General features: G+C 38.3%; 1 protein-coding gene across 1 annotated transcript; it reads left to right on the top strand.

The window, feature by feature from the left end:
* The first annotated feature begins 1,068 nt into the window (after positions 1 to 1,068).
* On the top strand, positions 1,069 to 17,510 carry LOC125243292 (gastrula zinc finger protein XlCGF57.1-like). The gene is made up of 3 exons (XM_048152814.1): positions 1,069 to 1,129; positions 1,704 to 1,860; positions 15,983 to 17,510. Exons 2-3 carry the CDS (start codon positions 1,704 to 1,706, stop codon positions 17,404 to 17,406), a joined length of 1,581 nt encoding a protein of 526 aa, XP_048008771.1. The 5' UTR covers positions 1,069 to 1,129; the 3' UTR covers positions 17,407 to 17,510.
* The last annotated feature ends 1,856 nt before the right edge of the window (positions 17,511 to 19,366 follow it).

Raw genomic sequence — 19,366 nt, 5'->3', positions numbered from 1 at the left:
ATTGTTCTAAGTATAGTCTTATTGTCAAGCAATGTTTTAGCATAAGTATACATTATTTTTTATAAAATATATATCATTTTATCTGTGTCCCCTATTTCATGTCAGCCCTGTTACCCTCACCAAAGAACCCTGCATAAATAATGTTACATTCCAGTGACATCACTTCCAGGAAGTTACATCATCTCTAAACCAAGATGCCAACAGTTCAAATAAAAATAAGTTTCTCTCTCTCTTCTATAATTTTCTATTTTTGATGAGGTTTGACTGAGGGGGGATATCATGCAATGTCAAACTTGTTACCATTTTTGAAGTATACATTTAAACACTTATTTATTTAATGTAACATAATTATTATCTACAAGTAGTATCCCTTTAAAGTGTACAAAATGTGTTTTTCAAGTTTCATTAAAGGTGAAGGCTCTTTTACTCCCATACAGGTTTCTCAGGTGCATGATCAAAGTGCTCAGCTTCAGCTCTAAGATTTGGCACAGGGCATTTGTTTGTGTAAGGACCCCCTCCAACATGGTAACAGAAATCACACCCATAAAATCCATTAAACTGCTAAGTATTTCTAAGTAGTAGTTGGGCGGCTGAATCAGAACTGCATATAAGAGCAAAAACCTTGGAAATATGCTCTACATTTGCTGAGTCTGTCCATGTAATACCATTTTGTTCTAGAACTGACAGTTCATCTACGAATGGCTTCAAAAATGAGAGCATGTTGGGCTTCTTTTCCCCAAACTGACCCTTGACACTGAAGACTTTACTTGTTATTGATTTAATAACAAATATGTGAAAATTTCATTTTTAATTTTACTGAACCTTTTAGCAATATTTTTTGGTACTGAATAAACTACATTTATAATTTTGCTTATTTTATTGATTCTATATTGTGTTTCAGTTTGGACGGACACATGAATGAACTTGTACAACCCTTTTAACATGTTTCTTTGTATCTTATTTGTCCCTTTTTTATTTTAATACAAAGATTGTCTGGTAAAAAAAAATAGCTGGATTTCTATGCACTTCTGTGATTGTAGACAATGCATGACTTTTATTTTGGAGTGACGACATGACGTCATAAGACTGCCCCTCGCTCCTGCATCTACTGTGATTCTGCTGAAGAAAGGTTTGTTTTAAGATTTTAAACTGTTAATCGACAGAAACAGTTCAATGATTTATAGTTGTGTGTTTTGTTTTAAACAAGCGATGTTAAATGAGTTTATTTACTATTAAATGTAACATTGTGATTCTTTATCTAACTAATGAAGGATATTTGTGTGAGCAAAGCTCATATCCACTGATGAGAAACAGTAAACCTGCGTCACATTTCTCTCTCTATATATAAATCATAAATCAGTTTATCATGAACACGAGTTCAGTCTCTGGAGAGTAATGATGGAGAAACTGAACTTTTCAACTCCGAGTCAATTGAATCAAACACTTTGAGAAATGATTCAGTGAATCACGACTCGTGCTGCTCAAACAGTGAACATGAACGAGAACAATAAACACTAACAAACCAACTAATCATGTTTTCATCAGTGAAATAATTTACATATTATCTATAATTAATTAAATATCAAATGTAGATAATAAATATCTAAATATGAAGTTGATTAATTTGCAGCGTTAGTTTTGAGTGTTTTTTTTGTCCAACAGGTCATTGAAGACTTATAACTTTAATTATTCTCTTCTTAAAGATGGCGTTTATTAAAGAGGAGACTGAAGACAAGAAGATGGTGATTATTAAAGATGAGACTGAAGACATAAAGATTGAGTTTAATAAAGAGGAGTTTGAAGAAATAAAGATTGAAGAAACATTCAGTGTGAAACATGAAGAAACTGAGGAACAAACAGGTTGGTTTTATTCTCACAGCTGAACTCAGTCATTTGATCATTATTAAAATGTCCAGCTCTACAGAAATAGAGAATATACAGAAGTGTAATCTTACAGATAATATTACTGAATCCATTCATTCCAGCATAATATCATTCAGGTATAAATTCCTGTTTAATTGATCATGAAATGGTTTAATTAAGGTTCGCTCATGCTGAATGAATTTCCAGTTTCAAATGATTAATAAACAGCAGCACAAACTGTGTGAAATCAGCAGCCCTTCCTTCAGACGCACTCAGTGTCTGAATTCACTCAGTCGTTTCATTCAAGTGGACTTACTGTAGAGCAAGAGTTAGGGTTTGGTTTAGGGCTGGTTACTTGTAATTAAAGGGTTAGTTCACCCAAAATTCAAAATAATGTCATTTATTACTTAAGCCGAGTTCAGACTGCACGATTTTAGCCCTGATTTTGGCTCGCTGACAGGTTTTGAGAACTCCCAGACAAATCGGTGCTCGTTCACGCGAGTGACAATCACGCAGTGTGAATGAGCAAAGACGCGATCTGAGAGAATTGCCGACAAGTCGCTGACGCCCGTGAGATATTTGGATGCTGCTGGATGCAATCCTGCTGTGTGAAAAGTGTTCTGACCATAGACTGTAAAAAAATATGGACGTAGTGTCCGTGACGTCACCCATAGAGTTCTGAACAGCAGTTTTGACGCGTAAATGAGGCCGCGGCCATCTTAGCTGCACGTGACCGCACGTCACTCACGGATAACTGAAAATGGGCAAAGAGGCGGGACGAAGTTGGAGCCCATGCGACTTGTTGCTGAAACCACGTCCGCCCTAGCTATCTATCTTAGATACTATCTAAAATTAGGGCTGGGCGATATATTGCATGCGATTCTCACGCGCATTTCGTCAGTAAAGCCGGTTCCCTGATTACCTCTAAATCGCCATCACCTGCTTTCAAATGGAGCGCCTTTTAATAGACAGAGCCGTAGTTCGCATGCAATATATCGCCCAGCCCTATCTAAAATATTAATAAAGATAGCAATATCATTAGAAAGTACTAAAGGATTACTGTCAATCTACGGTGATTTTTTTCACGATAACGTTATAGATGCTCCAACACCAGTAGGCTAATTAATTTGTGTGGGGTGTGCAAATAACACAAATCAAATGGGATTTCATACCTTTATAATGAAATAGAGATCGCGAGATGAATCCAATCTGTGGCATTTGGGTAAAATATATATATATATATATATATATATATATATGTACCAGATGTATATCTCTCAAATGTTCTCTCAAACTAATGAGCACGTATCCAAAGTATAATTTTTCAAAATAATGCAGCAGTTTTAGTTATATCCAAGCAGTGCTGTCGGAGCTGTATATCCTCCTGGTATTGTCATTGTTGTAAATCTCAGGAACAAAACTTTTAGCCAATGCCACGACGATCCAACAACGTGTGTTCCGCATGCGAGCACATGTACACAGACTGACATCTGTCTCGAGTATGCAGCAAGCCATATATTGTATAAAATAATACAGAAAAAAGCACAAATATGACTGAGATGCCAAATTCAGCGGCTGAAATGAGCTGCTGAGGTAACATGACGGCTCACAGACAGCAGCGGCATACCTGTCACTCAAGTGACCACGGCCTTAATTATGCAGAACTTTAAGGCTTAATATAATTTAAACAGATGAGCTATAAAAAAATTCACCACCCTCAGAGTTGTCATGAAGGGCAAAATTAGCAGTATAGACCAAAACCACAATATGAACCAGACTGTAAACATGTTTTTTTCTGCTGTAAACTTGACTAATTTAACATGATGGTCAATGAGATTCTGCTCACTTCTGCAGCCTGTCCCTAGCAGCCAGTCGATGAATTGCAGTTTAATTCACTTCCGTATTGGCTTCACGAGAAACAGGGGGAGGTTGCCGCTTGGTTCTGACTGAAAACTACATCGCTGATGACCGACAGCCAATGAGAGAGCAAGATACAGAGCAGCAGGGAGTTCAGGGAGGAGTTATAGACCATAAACATAGTTCCTCGCATCTCCCCAACCATTTCCTCCTCCATATTATTCTTTTCTTTTTCTTGTTTTCACTACAATTCGTATTGCAAGCTTCTTTTAATAATAATCCCAGTCTCACGTGAGAACTCCGGTGTTGAACGCGTGATATCACGTTGTTTCCTTGTCACATCTCGTGTGTGTTTGGTTGTGAAACGTAGTTTGCGTGCCAGACAGAGTTGTCAGCGACTCTTCCTATTGTAAAGTCATGCAGTGTGAAACCTTCTGTCGCCGATCCATCGTGCAGTTTGAACACAGCAGCGACTGAATGCTGGCCAAGATAGTCATGCAGTGTGAAAAGAACAGTGACCCGACTACTTTGAAAATCGTGCAGTCTTTTACCCTCATGCCGTTCCACACCCGTAAGATAACTTTAAAATTCAGTGTTTCCATTAAATGTGACCCTGGACCACAAAACCAGTCATAAGTCGCACGGGTATATTTGTAGCAATAGCTAACAATACATTTTTTGGGTCAAAATTATGCAATATTAAGTAAAAATCATGTTCTATTAAGATATTTTGTCCATTATTTTAGTCCGTTATATTCAAACAAATCATGTATGAGCTCTCTCTCTCTCTCTCTCTCTCTCTCTCTCTCGACGCACTGATCACATGTTGTATTTCTGCAGACACATTTCAGTGCATTCATGTTGTTTTCACACACATTCAGGACAATGTTTGGATTTGTCCTGTGTATGTTTCTGTGTATTTGTATTTGTATTACGAGTTTTGCTGTGTTTTTTGTGGGGGTGCTTTAGTGTATATAAATGTATGAATTATTTGGACTCATAGCATTTGGTTATTTGGTGTCCTTTTGGAGTCTGCATGTGTCCTCTTTTTGAAAAGACCTAAATTTACCTTAAAAAGCTGAAAAATACAGTTTTGTGAGAATCACACTTAAAATCTGATGTATGCTTAATTTCCTGATAAGTGTGAGATTGATTTCTAATCGCGATTAATCACAATTAATCTATTGACAGCCCTATTTTTGATGTTAAATCCACTATTGTATTATATATAATTGTTCTAAACAGTATTTAGTTCAATAACATCAGAAGTAAATTACTATTACCTTTAGCCATTGGCTAATAGATTCTCAGATTTGAATCATCAGTGTGTGTGTTAGAGGCCAAGTAAAAGTTTAGTATAGATATATTTTCACTTTTCATTGAGTTTCGCTCTCTCTCTCTCTCTCTCTCTCTCAGGTGATCATTCTGTACTATTTCAGTTCAGCTCAATCGATGCGTACCTGTATTTAAAGTACCACAAACACTAGTGTATTTCATACACAATAGTAATTCAAAGTGCTTTACATAAAGAAGAGTCAAATACATGATAATAAAAATGGAACGCATAAGAAATAGAAATAACAGTAAAAACAGAGAATATCTGGATGGAAGAGCTAGGAAGTTTCAGGGAGTTTTTTGCTGTCCATCAGAGTGGATCAAAATGGATCTTCCTCGCACGTCAGGACTGCTGTCTAACTCTACCTGTTAAGGCACTTCGAACTGATACACAAAGTTTCAATCTCCCCTTTTGCCAAGACACCTCAAACTGCACCACAGCACCAATCCCCCTTCCGGAGATATCTTAACTATGCAACGCAGCTCAAATTTCCCCTTTGGAAGTGGATTTGTATACATCACTGGGCCCTGGCCCGCTTGAAGGGGCAGTGAGATCACTAACCATGACGGAGTACAGAATGGCTACTACTATTGTGTGTGCTATGTCTGACATTACAACAACAAATATCTTCTTTTACGTATTGAATAGTAAAACACTTTTCAATTAATTTAAATAATTCAAGTATATTTAGGTTTATATCGGGTCCGGTTCTCACCTTAGTGATGAACAGAAATTGTAGTTTGTAAATTCCTCCATCAATGTCAGCTCTCTTCTAACAAGCTGATGATCTTAACCAGATGTGAAAAATAAAGCATACATACAAAATGTGCAGTGGTGGGTCCCTTTGGACCAGGTTTGAAAACCACTGCTGTATAAGATCTGTAGATGGGCAACTCTGGTCTTGGAGGAACACTATTCTGCAGAGTTTAGCTCCAAAAGCTGATTTTTATTTCTGTGTTGCACCTACACCCGAGCCTCTGCGCAGTAGTCTATGCTAGGGGTGTTCGCAAATAGTCCAATATTTGCATATTTGATCTATAATTAATATTTGAAAAAATAAAACGACTATTCGAATTTTACTCTGTTGCTTTGCTGGCCGTAATGCAGTGAATCCATGATAAATCCCAAGAACTAAAAATACAAAGTTCTGGCATGAAACTCGATGAAACTAGATGGCGCAGACTAATAGGTCCTTTTAACACAACCTGCTAATTATCGCATCATTATCTATAGGTCACAGATGATTGGTTCCTTCTGTATTAGTAGCCAATGAGCTTGCGTGCTTAATCTTTAAATACATGAGTTAGTATTGCTTAGTAGCGCAGCGTTCAGAAATCATCTAAGACAAGTACATGGGTTCTTATACTATCACTGCACTTTGCATAGTCTGCTTTATCAATTCATGTCATATCAACAGTCTGTTAGAGAGATTTACTTAGCATTTTAACAGCTAGAGCATATGCATGTTGTATAATGATACAGAGACAAGCTTGCTGAACTTAAAATGGAAATGGTTTTCGCTTGTATCACTTTCTAACGAAGCAACAGCAAGTATTTTGTACAGTGCTCAGCAGCAGCAGCAGTATGGATAACAGATTCAGATAGCAATGGAGCGGATACCAACAACATTACATAGAACGCAGCAGACGTTGCGTGCGTGCCGTGTGCGGGGCTAAAGTAACCTGTTTGCTATTGAGTGAGATGAGTTTGTGTCGGCTAATGAGTGATCATGCAATCTGAATATATCATGATTAAAATGCAAACAATGTTTTCATCTTATGAACATACTAAGTACGTGAGCAGCTGTATTTGGATTTTATTGGGCATATACTTTTTCATACTACAGGATGAACAGCGATTTTGCAAGGTCAGTAAGTCATTTATTTAATGGATTTCACGTAGAATGATATTTATCATTTCTGCTTACCTTAGAGTGTGCCAAGGCAGTTCCATGTGTTCTTCAAACGAAGCAAGAGTGCCTCAGTTGATGCTTAATATGTATTTTTGTGTTATAATCTGTATAGTATAATTCGTGTTGGATAAGGCAGTGTGGCCGAAATATGGACACACTTTGTTGATCTGAGCAGTGGCTGCATTTCTGTCAGAAATCTCTCTCTCTGCTTAAAATGCAGAAGTATTCATTAACAGGAACGTAAATAGGAGACACTTTGCAGTGTGGTGGTCAGCCATTGACGTAGCGGAACTTTTGAGTTCGCTACTGAGATAAGTGAACACGGCCATACGTTTCATTTGTGTTTATCTGTGAGGACCGATGGTCGGTTGCATGCTGAGAAATTATGTTATGGGATTCACTATCAAATTGCATCAACTGACATAACCATTGCATATGGGACAAAGATATAATAGTAAACTCAGACAAGATCTCATTTATATTATGATGTGTAAATCTAAATGTTTCATAGTATTGCTCAACTTCAACAACTCTTCAGAGCTGTTGTTTTATGTACCTACATGTTTCCGGCTGGGTCAGCTGATGCATGTTGGAGTCCTGCTCATTAATTTTCCGTTCATGCGAATGAGTTTACTTTTTAGGAGTGTACAGGGTTACAATGACATTATCAAATGATGCTACATCATTATACTATTATTTGCTCAGGTGGTCATGGAGGGTTTCTTATTTCTATTAGCCTGCAACGTTTTACCATTTGTTAAAGCCATACATAATGCGCGTTTTAATTGGTATGATTGAGCCTTTTTGGCTCAGACACACATAAACATAGGCCACTAGAGCTAAGCCATTTGGTGTGGTAGCCCAAGCACACATAGTTTAATAGGCCACTAGAGCCAAGCCTTACAGCCCAGAATTACTTGTCATGGCAAAATGGACCAGGCACACATAGATAGCATACACGCGGTTCCTATGGCTCTTCGGAGCAGCAACAGTACATACAGGTGCTGGTCATATAATTAGAATATCATCAAAAAGTTCATTTTTTTTATTGTAAATTATTTTTAAAAATGAAACTTTCATACATTCTAGATTCCCTACATGTAAAGTAAAACATTTAAAAAGTTTTTTTTTTTTTTTAATTTTGATGATTAGAGCGTAGCATGTGATGGTATCAAATTTTCATGTGGCGATTAATTGCTGAAGCTTTTATCACGGTATATGGTATTATCACAATATTGAAATAAGTTGCAAAAAAAGTGTTGTCAGTATAACAGGTTTAAGAACTTTTTGTAATAACAAAAAGAACTCTGAATTTTTGAATACAATAATACAATACACAAAAAAAAATATAGTCAAATTTTCAAACAGATTAAAGTGCAAAAGAATTAGGCTATAAAGAAAAACAGGTAACACTTTACAATAAGGTCTCATTATTTAATGCATTAACTAAGATTGAGCAGCAGCTACATACAGAAGGTATTATTTTTGTTAATGTTAGTTAAGAAACACAACTGATCATTGTTAGTTTTATCTCAGGTCCATTAAATACGTTCTTTAGATTTTAGTAATGTTATTAAACAGTAAAAAGAAATTAACACTAACTAAGAATAATTAATGCTATAGAAGTATTTTTCATTGTCAGTTTGGTAATAATGAATTAACATGTAAACTAATGAAGCTGTATGTCTAAGTTTTACTGAACAATAACAAATAATCAGAACATTTCTAATCTTTAGGGCATGTTCTAGTAGAGATTAAAATATATGTTTGAGGCATTACAAAAACTTCCAGCACTGTTGCTTTGTTATGTGGTTCCCGGGGTAACCGTTGCACTCTGCTGTTCCATCAGCGCCCTCTGCTGTCAGAGAGTGAACGCGCACTTTCATTCAGCACGTCTCCTTCACTCGTTCCGCCTTGTGCGTCTCATGCATGTTGGGCTTGTTTACATCTGAGCGTGTTTTCTTTTGACGCAGAATACAGCGGTGTTGTGCATTTTGTACGGTTGATGGGGAAAGTATTCTTAAAGGGCATATTGCAGGTTAGAGCTTAATTCAGTGATTCAATGTATAGAAAAATAATGTATGAAATAGATTTTCTTGAAAAAACACGTATAAATACGCTAATTAGGCTTCTGGAGTCGTTTTTTGTAAGAAAATTTTACTTCCGCATCTGAAAAATGTAAGTTTATTCATTTAATATCATTATTTACAGTAGTATTACAATGTTGAACTCCATCATATCGCTGGGATGATAATCCTCCGGTCTATAACTGATGCAGAAACTTGGGAAAATGAGATCCAGGCAGATGATAAAGTTGATGGAAAAATTATTTATTCATTACAATTAAATTTAGCCTCACACGCAAACTTTAATCGATAATGAAAATACTTAATAGAACCAAAAGGTAAAATAACAACCATAAAGAAGCAGTCAATAGTTAATAATAAAATTTAGAGTATTGTATCTAATAGATGAAGATCAAAAAGAGCAATAATTAAGACATTTGCAGATAAGAGACAAGAAGTAGAAGCCAAGGAGAGCAAAGGAGGGAAAAAGCTGAATTATCAATGACTCGGTCAGCTTTATACCATGAGCATATAGGGAAATTTACATCCCACACAAACGGATGTTTTTGTTAAAATGAAAAAGGTTAATTTCACCCATTACGTCATCCACGGGTCCTGTGTCAAAAATAGTTGTTTAACCCCCTTAGGGAATTTTGCAAATCTTGCACTATTAAATGTCAGCAAACATTAATTCTGAAAAACAAAACTTCTGCAGGTACTTGGCAGGCGTCCAATACCTAACCACAAACGTGTCAGCGTGACCTGTCACACTGTAACACTTTAAAGACAATTGAATATAACGAGTATACATACTCTTAATGACAGAAGAATAACCAAATACTTGAAAATATGATGAGGATTAATATGTAAAGTAGAAGTACATAAATATATGAAAGCAAAAGTAAAACTGATAAATCATAAGCCATAAATGATTAAAATAAATATTAATAGAAATGCATGAATATGAATATTGACCATTTCGGATCCATCAATAACGAACATGTTTTTCGAAGCAGAAGCCGAAGTGAAGTCCTGTCTCTTCACCTGCACAAAACACACATCGGCATGAAAGATAGCAGCATCTTTTTTCGTGTTATTAAACCTCTGGACTAGAGGTCTGCACGGGACTGTTTTTTCGTCCCGCTCCCGCAAGGTTCTATTCCGCACGAACCCGCTCCCATCTAAAATTCACTCTGTGTTCACCCGCTACCCGCATATAGTGATTTTCTTACCGACCCAACGGGTCCCGCTAAAGATCGTTTCCAGAATCTCGCGTTTAAACTTCCCCTAAAGAAAGAGATTGATTAGGGATAACAAATATAAAATGTTGCATATCAAGGTTTGGTATTTGTCTATGATGCTGTCAACACCCTAACAAATGTCAGAGAAAAAATGTTGGCTTACTAGCTATACTGCAAAATGAAATCTATAACATCCACGCAAGAACAGAATGACGCTGACTGACGACCGTTTCAGATCATCTCTCCTCCAAAATCCGATCACAAAGGTTGAATGTTCTCTGAAGGTGCACTCGCACAGACCACTAATGCAAATAAAATATCTTGCCAGGTTTCTTAGGACAGAGAACTGGGGACTGTGTGAACGCCAGCACTGCAAAAAGTTTTGTTCACTTTAAGTTCAAGCACAGATGCACGTATGTCAAATCATCACAGTAGCGACCGGGATATTGTCAGACCGCCCGCTCCCGCCTAATGCACAATATAGTTACAGACCGCAATCCGCCTTTCATTCAAAATGTAATCCTGCGCAGCAAGAAATCTTATCGGGTCCCGCGGGACAGCCGCGGGAATGCAGACCTCTACTCTGGACTCGATGTCCTGACAGGCTGGAGTTTGTGCAACTTCCACAAACACAATAATTTACCATGACTTTTATAAATAGAATACAAAAACTACAGAAAACGCACTGATTCACGACCGCTGTCACTGAATACCAACCCACTCTGCACTGAGTCAGCACAGAGCTCGGCGAACGACTCCCTGTCGTGACGTAAAATGACGCGACGCTGAAAAAAAAAAAGCTGTTTTTACAGAGACCGTCACTTTATCTACTAAATTCATGCCCTTATGTCCTGCAAAACATTTTTAAACCCTGCAGTACCTTTTTATATGGTATTTTTGTGTTATATAGTCATCTAAAAAAATGTTTAACCTGTAATATGCACTTTAAATGCATTATAAAAATTGTAATAATTGGTAATAAATTATTATTTACGGTATTTTGAAAAGCCTGCGATAACAATATCGTGCATATTCATTATCGCGATATCACATTACCGAATATCGGCACAAGTCTATTAAAGCGTACAGCTCATGAAAGTCCAAAATCCAGTATCTCAAAATATTAGAATATTTCCTAAGATCAATCAAAAAATGTATTTGCAAAACAGAAAAGTTCAAGTTCTTTAAAGTATGTTCATTTGTGCACTCTTGGTCGACAGCACATATTACAGCAAATGACTTGCTCCTAGCACAAATTACAGCATCGTTGAAGTGTGGCATGGAAGTGATCAGCCTGTGGCACTGCTGAGGCACTATTGAGCCTTCAGATCATCTGTATATTGTTGGATCGACTGTTTCTCATCTTTCTCTTGAAAATATCCCATAGATTCAGGTCAGGCATGTTGGCTGGCCAATAAAGCACAGTAATATCATGGTCAGCAAACCACTTGGAAGTGGTTTTTGCACTGTGGGCAGGTGCTAAAGTCCTGCTGGAAGGAAATCAGCATCTCCATAAAGCCTGTCAGCAGATGGAAGCATAAAGTGCTCCAAAATCTCCTGGAAGATGGCTGCATTGACTTTGCACTTGATAAAACACAATGGACCAACACCAGCAGACGTCATGCCCCCCAAAATCATTACTGACTTCAGAAACTTCACACTAGACTTCAAGCAGCTTGGATTCTGTGTCTCTCCAGTCTTCCTTCAGACTCTGGGACCGTGATTTCAACATGAAATGCAAAATTTACTTTTATCTGAAAAGAGGACTTTCGACCACTGTTCACTGTCCAGTTCTTTTTCTCCTTAGCCCAGGTAAGATGCTTCTGACGTTGTTTCTGTTTCGGAAGTGGCTTGGTAGTCCTTTTCCTGAAGATGTCTGAGTGTGGTGACTCTTGATGCGCTGACTCCGGCTTCATTTGACTCATTGTGAAGCTCTCCCAAGTGTCTGAATCAGCTTTACTTGACAGTATTCTCAAGCTTGTGGTCACCACTGTTGCTTGTGCCTACCCAATTTCTTCCTTCTAGTCAACTTTGCATTTAATATGCTTTGATACATCACTCTGTAAACAGCCACCCCATTCAGTAATGACATTCGGTGACTTACTCTCTTTATGGAGGGTGTCAATGATTGTCTCCTGGACCATTGCCAAGTCAGCAGTCTTCCCCATTAGTGTGGTTTCAAAGAACAAGAGATACCCGGAATTTATACTGTAGGGATGGTCAAACTCAAATGTATTATAATATTTTGAGAGACTGGATTTTGGACTTTCATTAGCTGTACACTCTAATCAACAAATAAAAAAAATAAAAAAATAAAAAACTTTTGAAATATTTTACTTTATATGTAGGGAATCTAGAATAAATGAAAGTTTCATTGTTTAAAAAAAATAATTTACAATAAAAAAATGAACTTTTTCATGATATTCTAATTATATGACCAGCACCTGTATATTTAGGCGGTAGATCTGCTGAGGGGTGAGGGTGAATCATCATCTTGCCTTCTGCATTGATGGGGGATCTCTGACATCTCTGGGCTTGTATTGTCTAATATCATGTCATCTGCTCTGTTGGGGGGTTATTCATATACGTTATATTGTACAGCAGCAGCATGTCTTACTTGCTCACAGCTGCGGGTTGTGTATGTATTGGCAGTAGCAAGTCCCATACTTGCTCTGTAGCAGCAGCAGCAATAATCAACAGCAGCAATTAAGCAGCAGCAGTGTAGCAGATCTATTCCGCCAAAACCAAAAATATCTACATTGTCATATCCATTACCATACCAAACACTTCAAGAGTTGTCATGACAGAACTTGCAGTTATAACTACATGCACCGGGTGGTGCTGTGGAGCATGTTTAAATGTTTATTTTATTTGATCGTCGCCTGCCTCGTTAAGGTTGGAATTACTTTTATGAAAGCAATCTTACAAAATGGATTTACTTGATCAAATGAATTAATGAAACTGAGTTATCATAATATCACCACCATATTGAGAAAGCACATGAAATAAAAACACTCGTAGAATGTGGAAAGACAGTTGTCCATCACTGCTTTCACGACAGGTAAGCACAGCTGTAAACTGAGTGAGCTGAGAAGATAACTTATGTAATAGCAAAATGATTTTGAGACATACACTCACCTAAAGGATTATTAGGAACAACCATACTAATACTGTGTTTGACCCCCTTTCGCCTTCAGAACTGCCTTAATTCTACGTGGCACTGATTCAACAAGGTGCTGAAAGCATTCTTTAGAAATGTTGGCCCATATTGATAGGATAACATCTTGCAGTTGATGGAGATTTGTGGGATGCACATCCAGGGCATGAAGCTCCCGTTCCACCACATCCCAAAGATGCTCTATTGGGTTGAGTTCATTGTCATGTTCAAGAAACCAATTTAAAATGAGTCGAGCTTTGTGACATGGTGCATTATCCTGCTGGAAGTAGCCATCAGAGGATGGGTACATGGTGGTCATAAAGGGATGGACATGGTCAGAAACAATGCTCAGGTAGGCCGTGGCATTTAAACGATGCCCAATTGGCACTAAGGGGCCTAAAGTGTGCCAAGAAAACATCCCCCACACCATTACACCACCACCACCAGCCTGCACAGTGGTAACAAGGCATGATGGATCCATGTTCTCATTCTGTTTACGCCAAATTCTGACTCTACCATCTGAATGTCTCAACAGAAATTGAGACTCATCAGACCAGGCAACATTTTTCCAGTCTTCAACTGTCCAATTTTGGTGAGCTCGTGCAAATTGTAGCCTCTTTTTCCCATTTGTAGTGGAGATGAGTGGTACCCGGTGGGGTCTTCTGCTGTTGTAGCCCATCCGCCTCAAGGTTGTGCGTGTTGTGGCTTCACAAATGCTTTTCTGCATACCTCGGTTGTAACGAGTGGTTATTTCAGTCAAAGTTGCTCTTCTATCAGCTTGAATCAGTCGGCCCATTCTCCTCTGACCTCTAGCATCAACAAGGCATTTTCGCCCAGAGGACTGCCGCATACTGGATGTTTTTCCCTTTTCACACCATTCTTTGTAAACCCTAGAAATGGTTGTGCATGAAAATCCCAGTAACTGAGCAGATTGTGAAATACTCAGACCGGCCCGTCTGGCACCAACAACCATGCCACGCTCAAAATTGCTTAAATCACCTTTTTTTCCCATTCTGACATTCAGTTTGGAGTTCAGGAGATTGTCTTGACCAGGACCACACCCCTAAATGCATTGAAGCAACTGCCATGTGATTGGTTGATTAGATAATTGCATTAATGAGAAATTGAACAGGTGTTCCTAATAATCCTTTAGGCGAGTGTATGTTTTGCTTGCACATATTGTTTAATGCTTTGAACTAAAAGAAAACCTTAAGATATAATGTAAGCTTGTTTTTTATATTGCCTAATCGTAAGCTTGTCCAGAAATGGTTACAAAATCTTGATGAATATAAAAAAATAACGTCTTTCTTGTTCTACATGTGGTATTCACAGCCAACACCATACCTACGGGGTACACATGACGCAGAAGTAAAAATCAGCCTCAAGTCTTCAGGAATGCTTGAAAATTATAGGCAGGTGTATTTGATTAGGGATGAAAATTAACTCTGCCCTCCAGTACCAAAGCTGCCCATCCCTGATCCATAGGATACAAAACAGTGGCGTGCAGTGGTGTTCTGAAATGAGGAGGCACTTTTTTTTTTCTTTTTTTTTTTTTTGAATCAATGTAAAGTCATATGCATTACTCTTAAAGTTGACACATCTTCCTTGTTAAATGAACATTACATTACAGTACATCAAAAAAGAAACCAAACACAATTCTATTTTGTAATTTTACCTTAACAATGTATTGTAATAAATGTTCTATTTATCAAAACCAAGTCAATCTCATCAAGTTAGTGTTTTAAGCATTTCTACATTCATTCCAAAATAATAACTAAAGGCAATAATAATTTAAACAATATATTTTATTTGTGTATTTCGGTTTTTCTTTTATTTTGGATTATCAGTCATGCTCCGTAAACATTGTCTGTCACAGACACAAATTGTATTTTTAATTTCATCAAGCTCATTGCACTAAAAACCCCGCAGTCATGTTTTCAGTCCATTTCAAGTTTGATTTTGACGTGACATAAAGCAGTGATATCTAACTGTGATCTGTTTACTTACTTTTCGTCTTCCCACTGACGCCATCATTTGTTCAGTCAAACTGACGCGCAGAACGCACACATCAACAAGAGGCGGGATTTATCGCACAATCCAATCATATCCAATCATAACCAATTACATCCAATCATAGCGCGATGGAGACATTGCCTCCTCTCACGTGACTTTCCCCCATTCATTCTCAATTACCCCCCACAAAACCCACCGCACGCCGGGGGTCTGATGATTTTATATTGTTTCCTATGAGAGGTAAGGGAGGCATGACTCCGTAGACTGTAAAGCATGACTCCTCTGTGTAACTTCACCTGCGGGTGTCGCTGTTGGGCAGTTTTCCTTAAGAAATACGCGTGACTTGCGCTCTTTTTAATGTCATAATTTGTAATATTTGTGTTGTTTTATATGTAATATGGATTATTTTCTCATCCTATTTTTTTTGAGGAGGCTCTGCCTCCCTTGCCTACTCGGAGGAAACACCCCTGATACAAACATGTTGTTGGTTTTGATGCTTTAAATGTCTAAATTGTTTTATGTCTGTTTTTGTCCTAGACCTAATGGCACTGAAAGAGACGAGTCATGAAATTAATGAAAAACAAGAAGAGGAAGAACATTATTATAAACATCATGATTTCATGCCTGGGGAGAGATCAACACAGGCTTCCTCACAAGAAAGAGCTCAAAAGACTGGAACTAAAAGTTTTTTCACCTGCCAACAGTGTGGAAAGAGTTTCAGACATAAAGAAACCTTTAAATACCACATGAGAATTCACACTGGAGAGAAACCTTTCACCTGCCAACAATGTGGACAGAGTTTCAGAGATAGAGGTAGCCTTAAAGTCCACATGAGAATTCACACTGGAGAAAAGCCTTATACCTGCCGACAATGTGGACAGAGTTTCAGTCAAAAGGGAAGCCTTATAGGCCACATGAGAATTCACACTGGAGAAAAGCCTTATACCTGCCGACAATGTGGACAGAGTTTCTGTCTAAAGGGAAGCCTTACAGTCCACATGAGAATTCACACTGGAGAAAAGCGTTACACCTGTCAAGAGTGTGAAAAGAGCTTCAGGAGAAAAGGAAAACTTGAAAACCACATGAGAGTTCACACTGGAGAGAAACCTTACACATGCCTACAGTGTGGAAAGAGTTTCACAAGTGAAGTAAACCTTATAGTCCACATGAGAATTCACACTGGAGAGAAACCTTTCACCTGCCAACAATGTGGACAGAGTTTCAGACATAAAGGTAGCCTTAAAGACCACATGGAAATTCACACTGGAGAAAAGCCTTACACCTGCCAACAGTGTGGAAAGAGTTTCACACGTGAAAAAACCCTTAAAGTCCACATGAGAATTCACACTGGAGAGAAACCTTTCTCCTGCCAACAATGTGGACAGAGTTTCACACATAAAGGAAGCCTTAAAGGCCACATGAGATTTCACACTGGAGAGAAACCTTTCACCTGCCAACAGTGTGGAAAGAGTTTCACACGTGAAGAAAGCCTGAAAGACCACATGAGAATTCACACTGGAGAGAAACCTTTCACCTGCCAACAATGTGGCGTACAGAGTTTCAGACATAAAGGTAGCCTTAAATACAGCACTTGGAAATTCACACTCATTGGAGAAAATCTTTACATCTGTCAACAGTGTGAAAAGAGTTTCAGTAGAAAAGGAACACTTGAAATCCACATGAGAATTCATACTGGAGAGAAACCTTTCACCTGCCAACAATGTGGAAAGAGTTTCAGACAAATAAAACACCTTAAAGTCCACATGAGAACTCACACTGGAGAGAAACCTTACATCTGCCAACAGTGTGGAAAGAGTTTCAGACATAAAGAATCCCTTAAAGTCCACATAAGAATTCATACTGGAGAGAAGCCTTACACCTGCCAACAATGTGGACAGAGTTTCAGACAAATAAAACACCTTAAAGTCCACATGAGAACTCACACTGGAGAAAAGCCTTAAGGCAGGAACACACCAAGCCAACAGTCAGTTGTCGGATAGTTTTTTCGGCCACATGAAGCCGGAGCTTATCCTATCCAGTCTTTTTTTAAATCCTAAATGTCTCAAGTAATGTTATCTGCGTCCACACGAAACCTCTGAAACGAATCAAAATAATGTAGTATACATGCCAGAGCAGCATGTCGCGCTGTAATTCTGCCACAGAGATACACAGCGAATCAGACTTGAAGCATGAGCATAAACCTTGTGCGCTGTATACAAACTATAGTAAAGCTTAGAAATAATGCTTTATTTTGGCTCAGTAGCTTCTGCAGCATGAACACAAGCATCTAGAGTCTGCTATTGTTGTTGTTGCGGTTTTGTGCTGTTAGCGGCATCTGACTAAGGTCGACATGTGGGGTGATGACATCATTTCTCAAAATATATGGATAGGTTGTACACACAAAAACGCAAAGACAGAGTTTTCAGATTTATCCACTCTGGGGGCCGATTTAAAAAATATAGCAGTTTTACCTTCCGAAAACGCAGGATGCGTGTGGACAAAACACCTATCCAATACAAAATTTGTGCATATTCACAAAAACATGTCTCCATGTGCACGGAGCCTAAGTTTTCTCATTGTGTTCTGCACCGTCAGCTGAAGTTGGTCCTCATTGGCTGTTTATTTTCCTGGCTGATTCGACATGTTGAATCGGCATCGGAGCTCCTCGGTCCATCTGATCATTCTGATTGGCTGTTCAGATACTGCCACCTGCTGTTTCGGAAAGGCATTTCATCTTACGTAGGCGCAGAAGGGATGTCCGTCGGCTGTCAGGTGTCGGTTTGGTGTGTCAGGGTAACTTTGGACACAGACACTGCCGACGTGAGCCAAACACGCAGTCTAGTTTCGGCCCACTAGTTCGTCGGTGTCTGCTTGGTGTGTTCCTGCCTTTACACCTGCACTCTGTGTAGGAATGGCTTCACACAGGAACAAAGCCTTAGGAAACACATGAATATTCACACTGAAGAGAAGTTATTTATATGTGGTCAGTGTGGAAAGAGTTTCATATTTAAAGGGGACCTTAAGGGATATAAGGATTCACTCAAAAAGAGAACTGTGGAAAGGGCAGAGGTGTAAAGAGTACCTGAAAACAATTCTTAAATAAAAGTACACATACTTTACAATGAAAAAGACTCTGTTACAAGATAAAAGTGACCAATTCTATGACAATTTGAGTAAAAGTCTTGGAGTATCTGATTTTAACTGTACTTAAGTATTTTACTCATGCTGAGTTTAGGCTTGAAGATGCATTAGTCCACGACACTAGTCCAGAAATGCCAGTGAAAATAAGAAAAAGTTGGGAAAGTGCCTGATAATCTAGGGTAGTCCCTCCATCAGAATCAGAAATCAGAATCAGAAAGAGCTTTATTGCCAGGTATGTTGCTTACACATACTAGGAATTTGTTTTAGTGACAGAAGCTCCACAGTGCAACAGAGTGACAGCGACAAGACAAGACACATAATAAAAAGAATAAAATAATAATACAAATTTACAAGATAGACAAAGTGCAAAAAAAAGCAAAAAACAATATATATTATAGACAATTGTATGTACAGTTATGTGTGCAAATTGAAATTTAAATAAGTGTTTACGTAATAATGTGTAATAGTGTTGTGTGTTCCGGTTTGTCAAGTGTTCATGAGATGGATTGCTTGAGGGAAGAAACTGTTCCTGTGTCTGGTCGTTCTGGTGTTCAGAGCTTTGTAGCGTCGACCAGATGGCAACAGTTCAAAGAGGGATTGTGCTGGATGTGAGGGGTCCAGAGTGATCTTCTTTGCCCTTTTTCTCACTCTGGATAAGTACAGTTCTTGGAGAGTGGGGAGGGTTGTGCCAATGATTCGCTCAGCAGACCGGACTACCCTCTGTAGTCTTCTGAGGTCAGATTTGGTAGCTGAGCTGAACCAGACGGTAATTGAAGTGCA

Source organism: Megalobrama amblycephala, linkage group LG13 (assembly GCF_018812025.1).
Source record: "Megalobrama amblycephala isolate DHTTF-2021 linkage group LG13, ASM1881202v1, whole genome shotgun sequence".
Classification (NCBI taxonomy): Eukaryota; Metazoa; Chordata; class Actinopteri; order Cypriniformes; family Xenocyprididae; genus Megalobrama; species Megalobrama amblycephala.
Note: the sequence above shows the minus strand (reverse complement) of the source record. Positions and strands in the feature narration are given on the sequence as shown.

Coding starts and splice junctions, on each gene's coding strand:
- LOC125243292 (XM_048152814.1), top strand. CDS start 1,704: ATGGCGTTTATTAAAGAGGAGACTGAAGACAAGAAGATGGTGATTATT. Junction 1,861..15,982: donor AGAAACTGAGGAACAAACAG/GTTGGTTTTATT, acceptor TTTTTGTCCTAG/ACCTAATGGCACTGAAAGAG.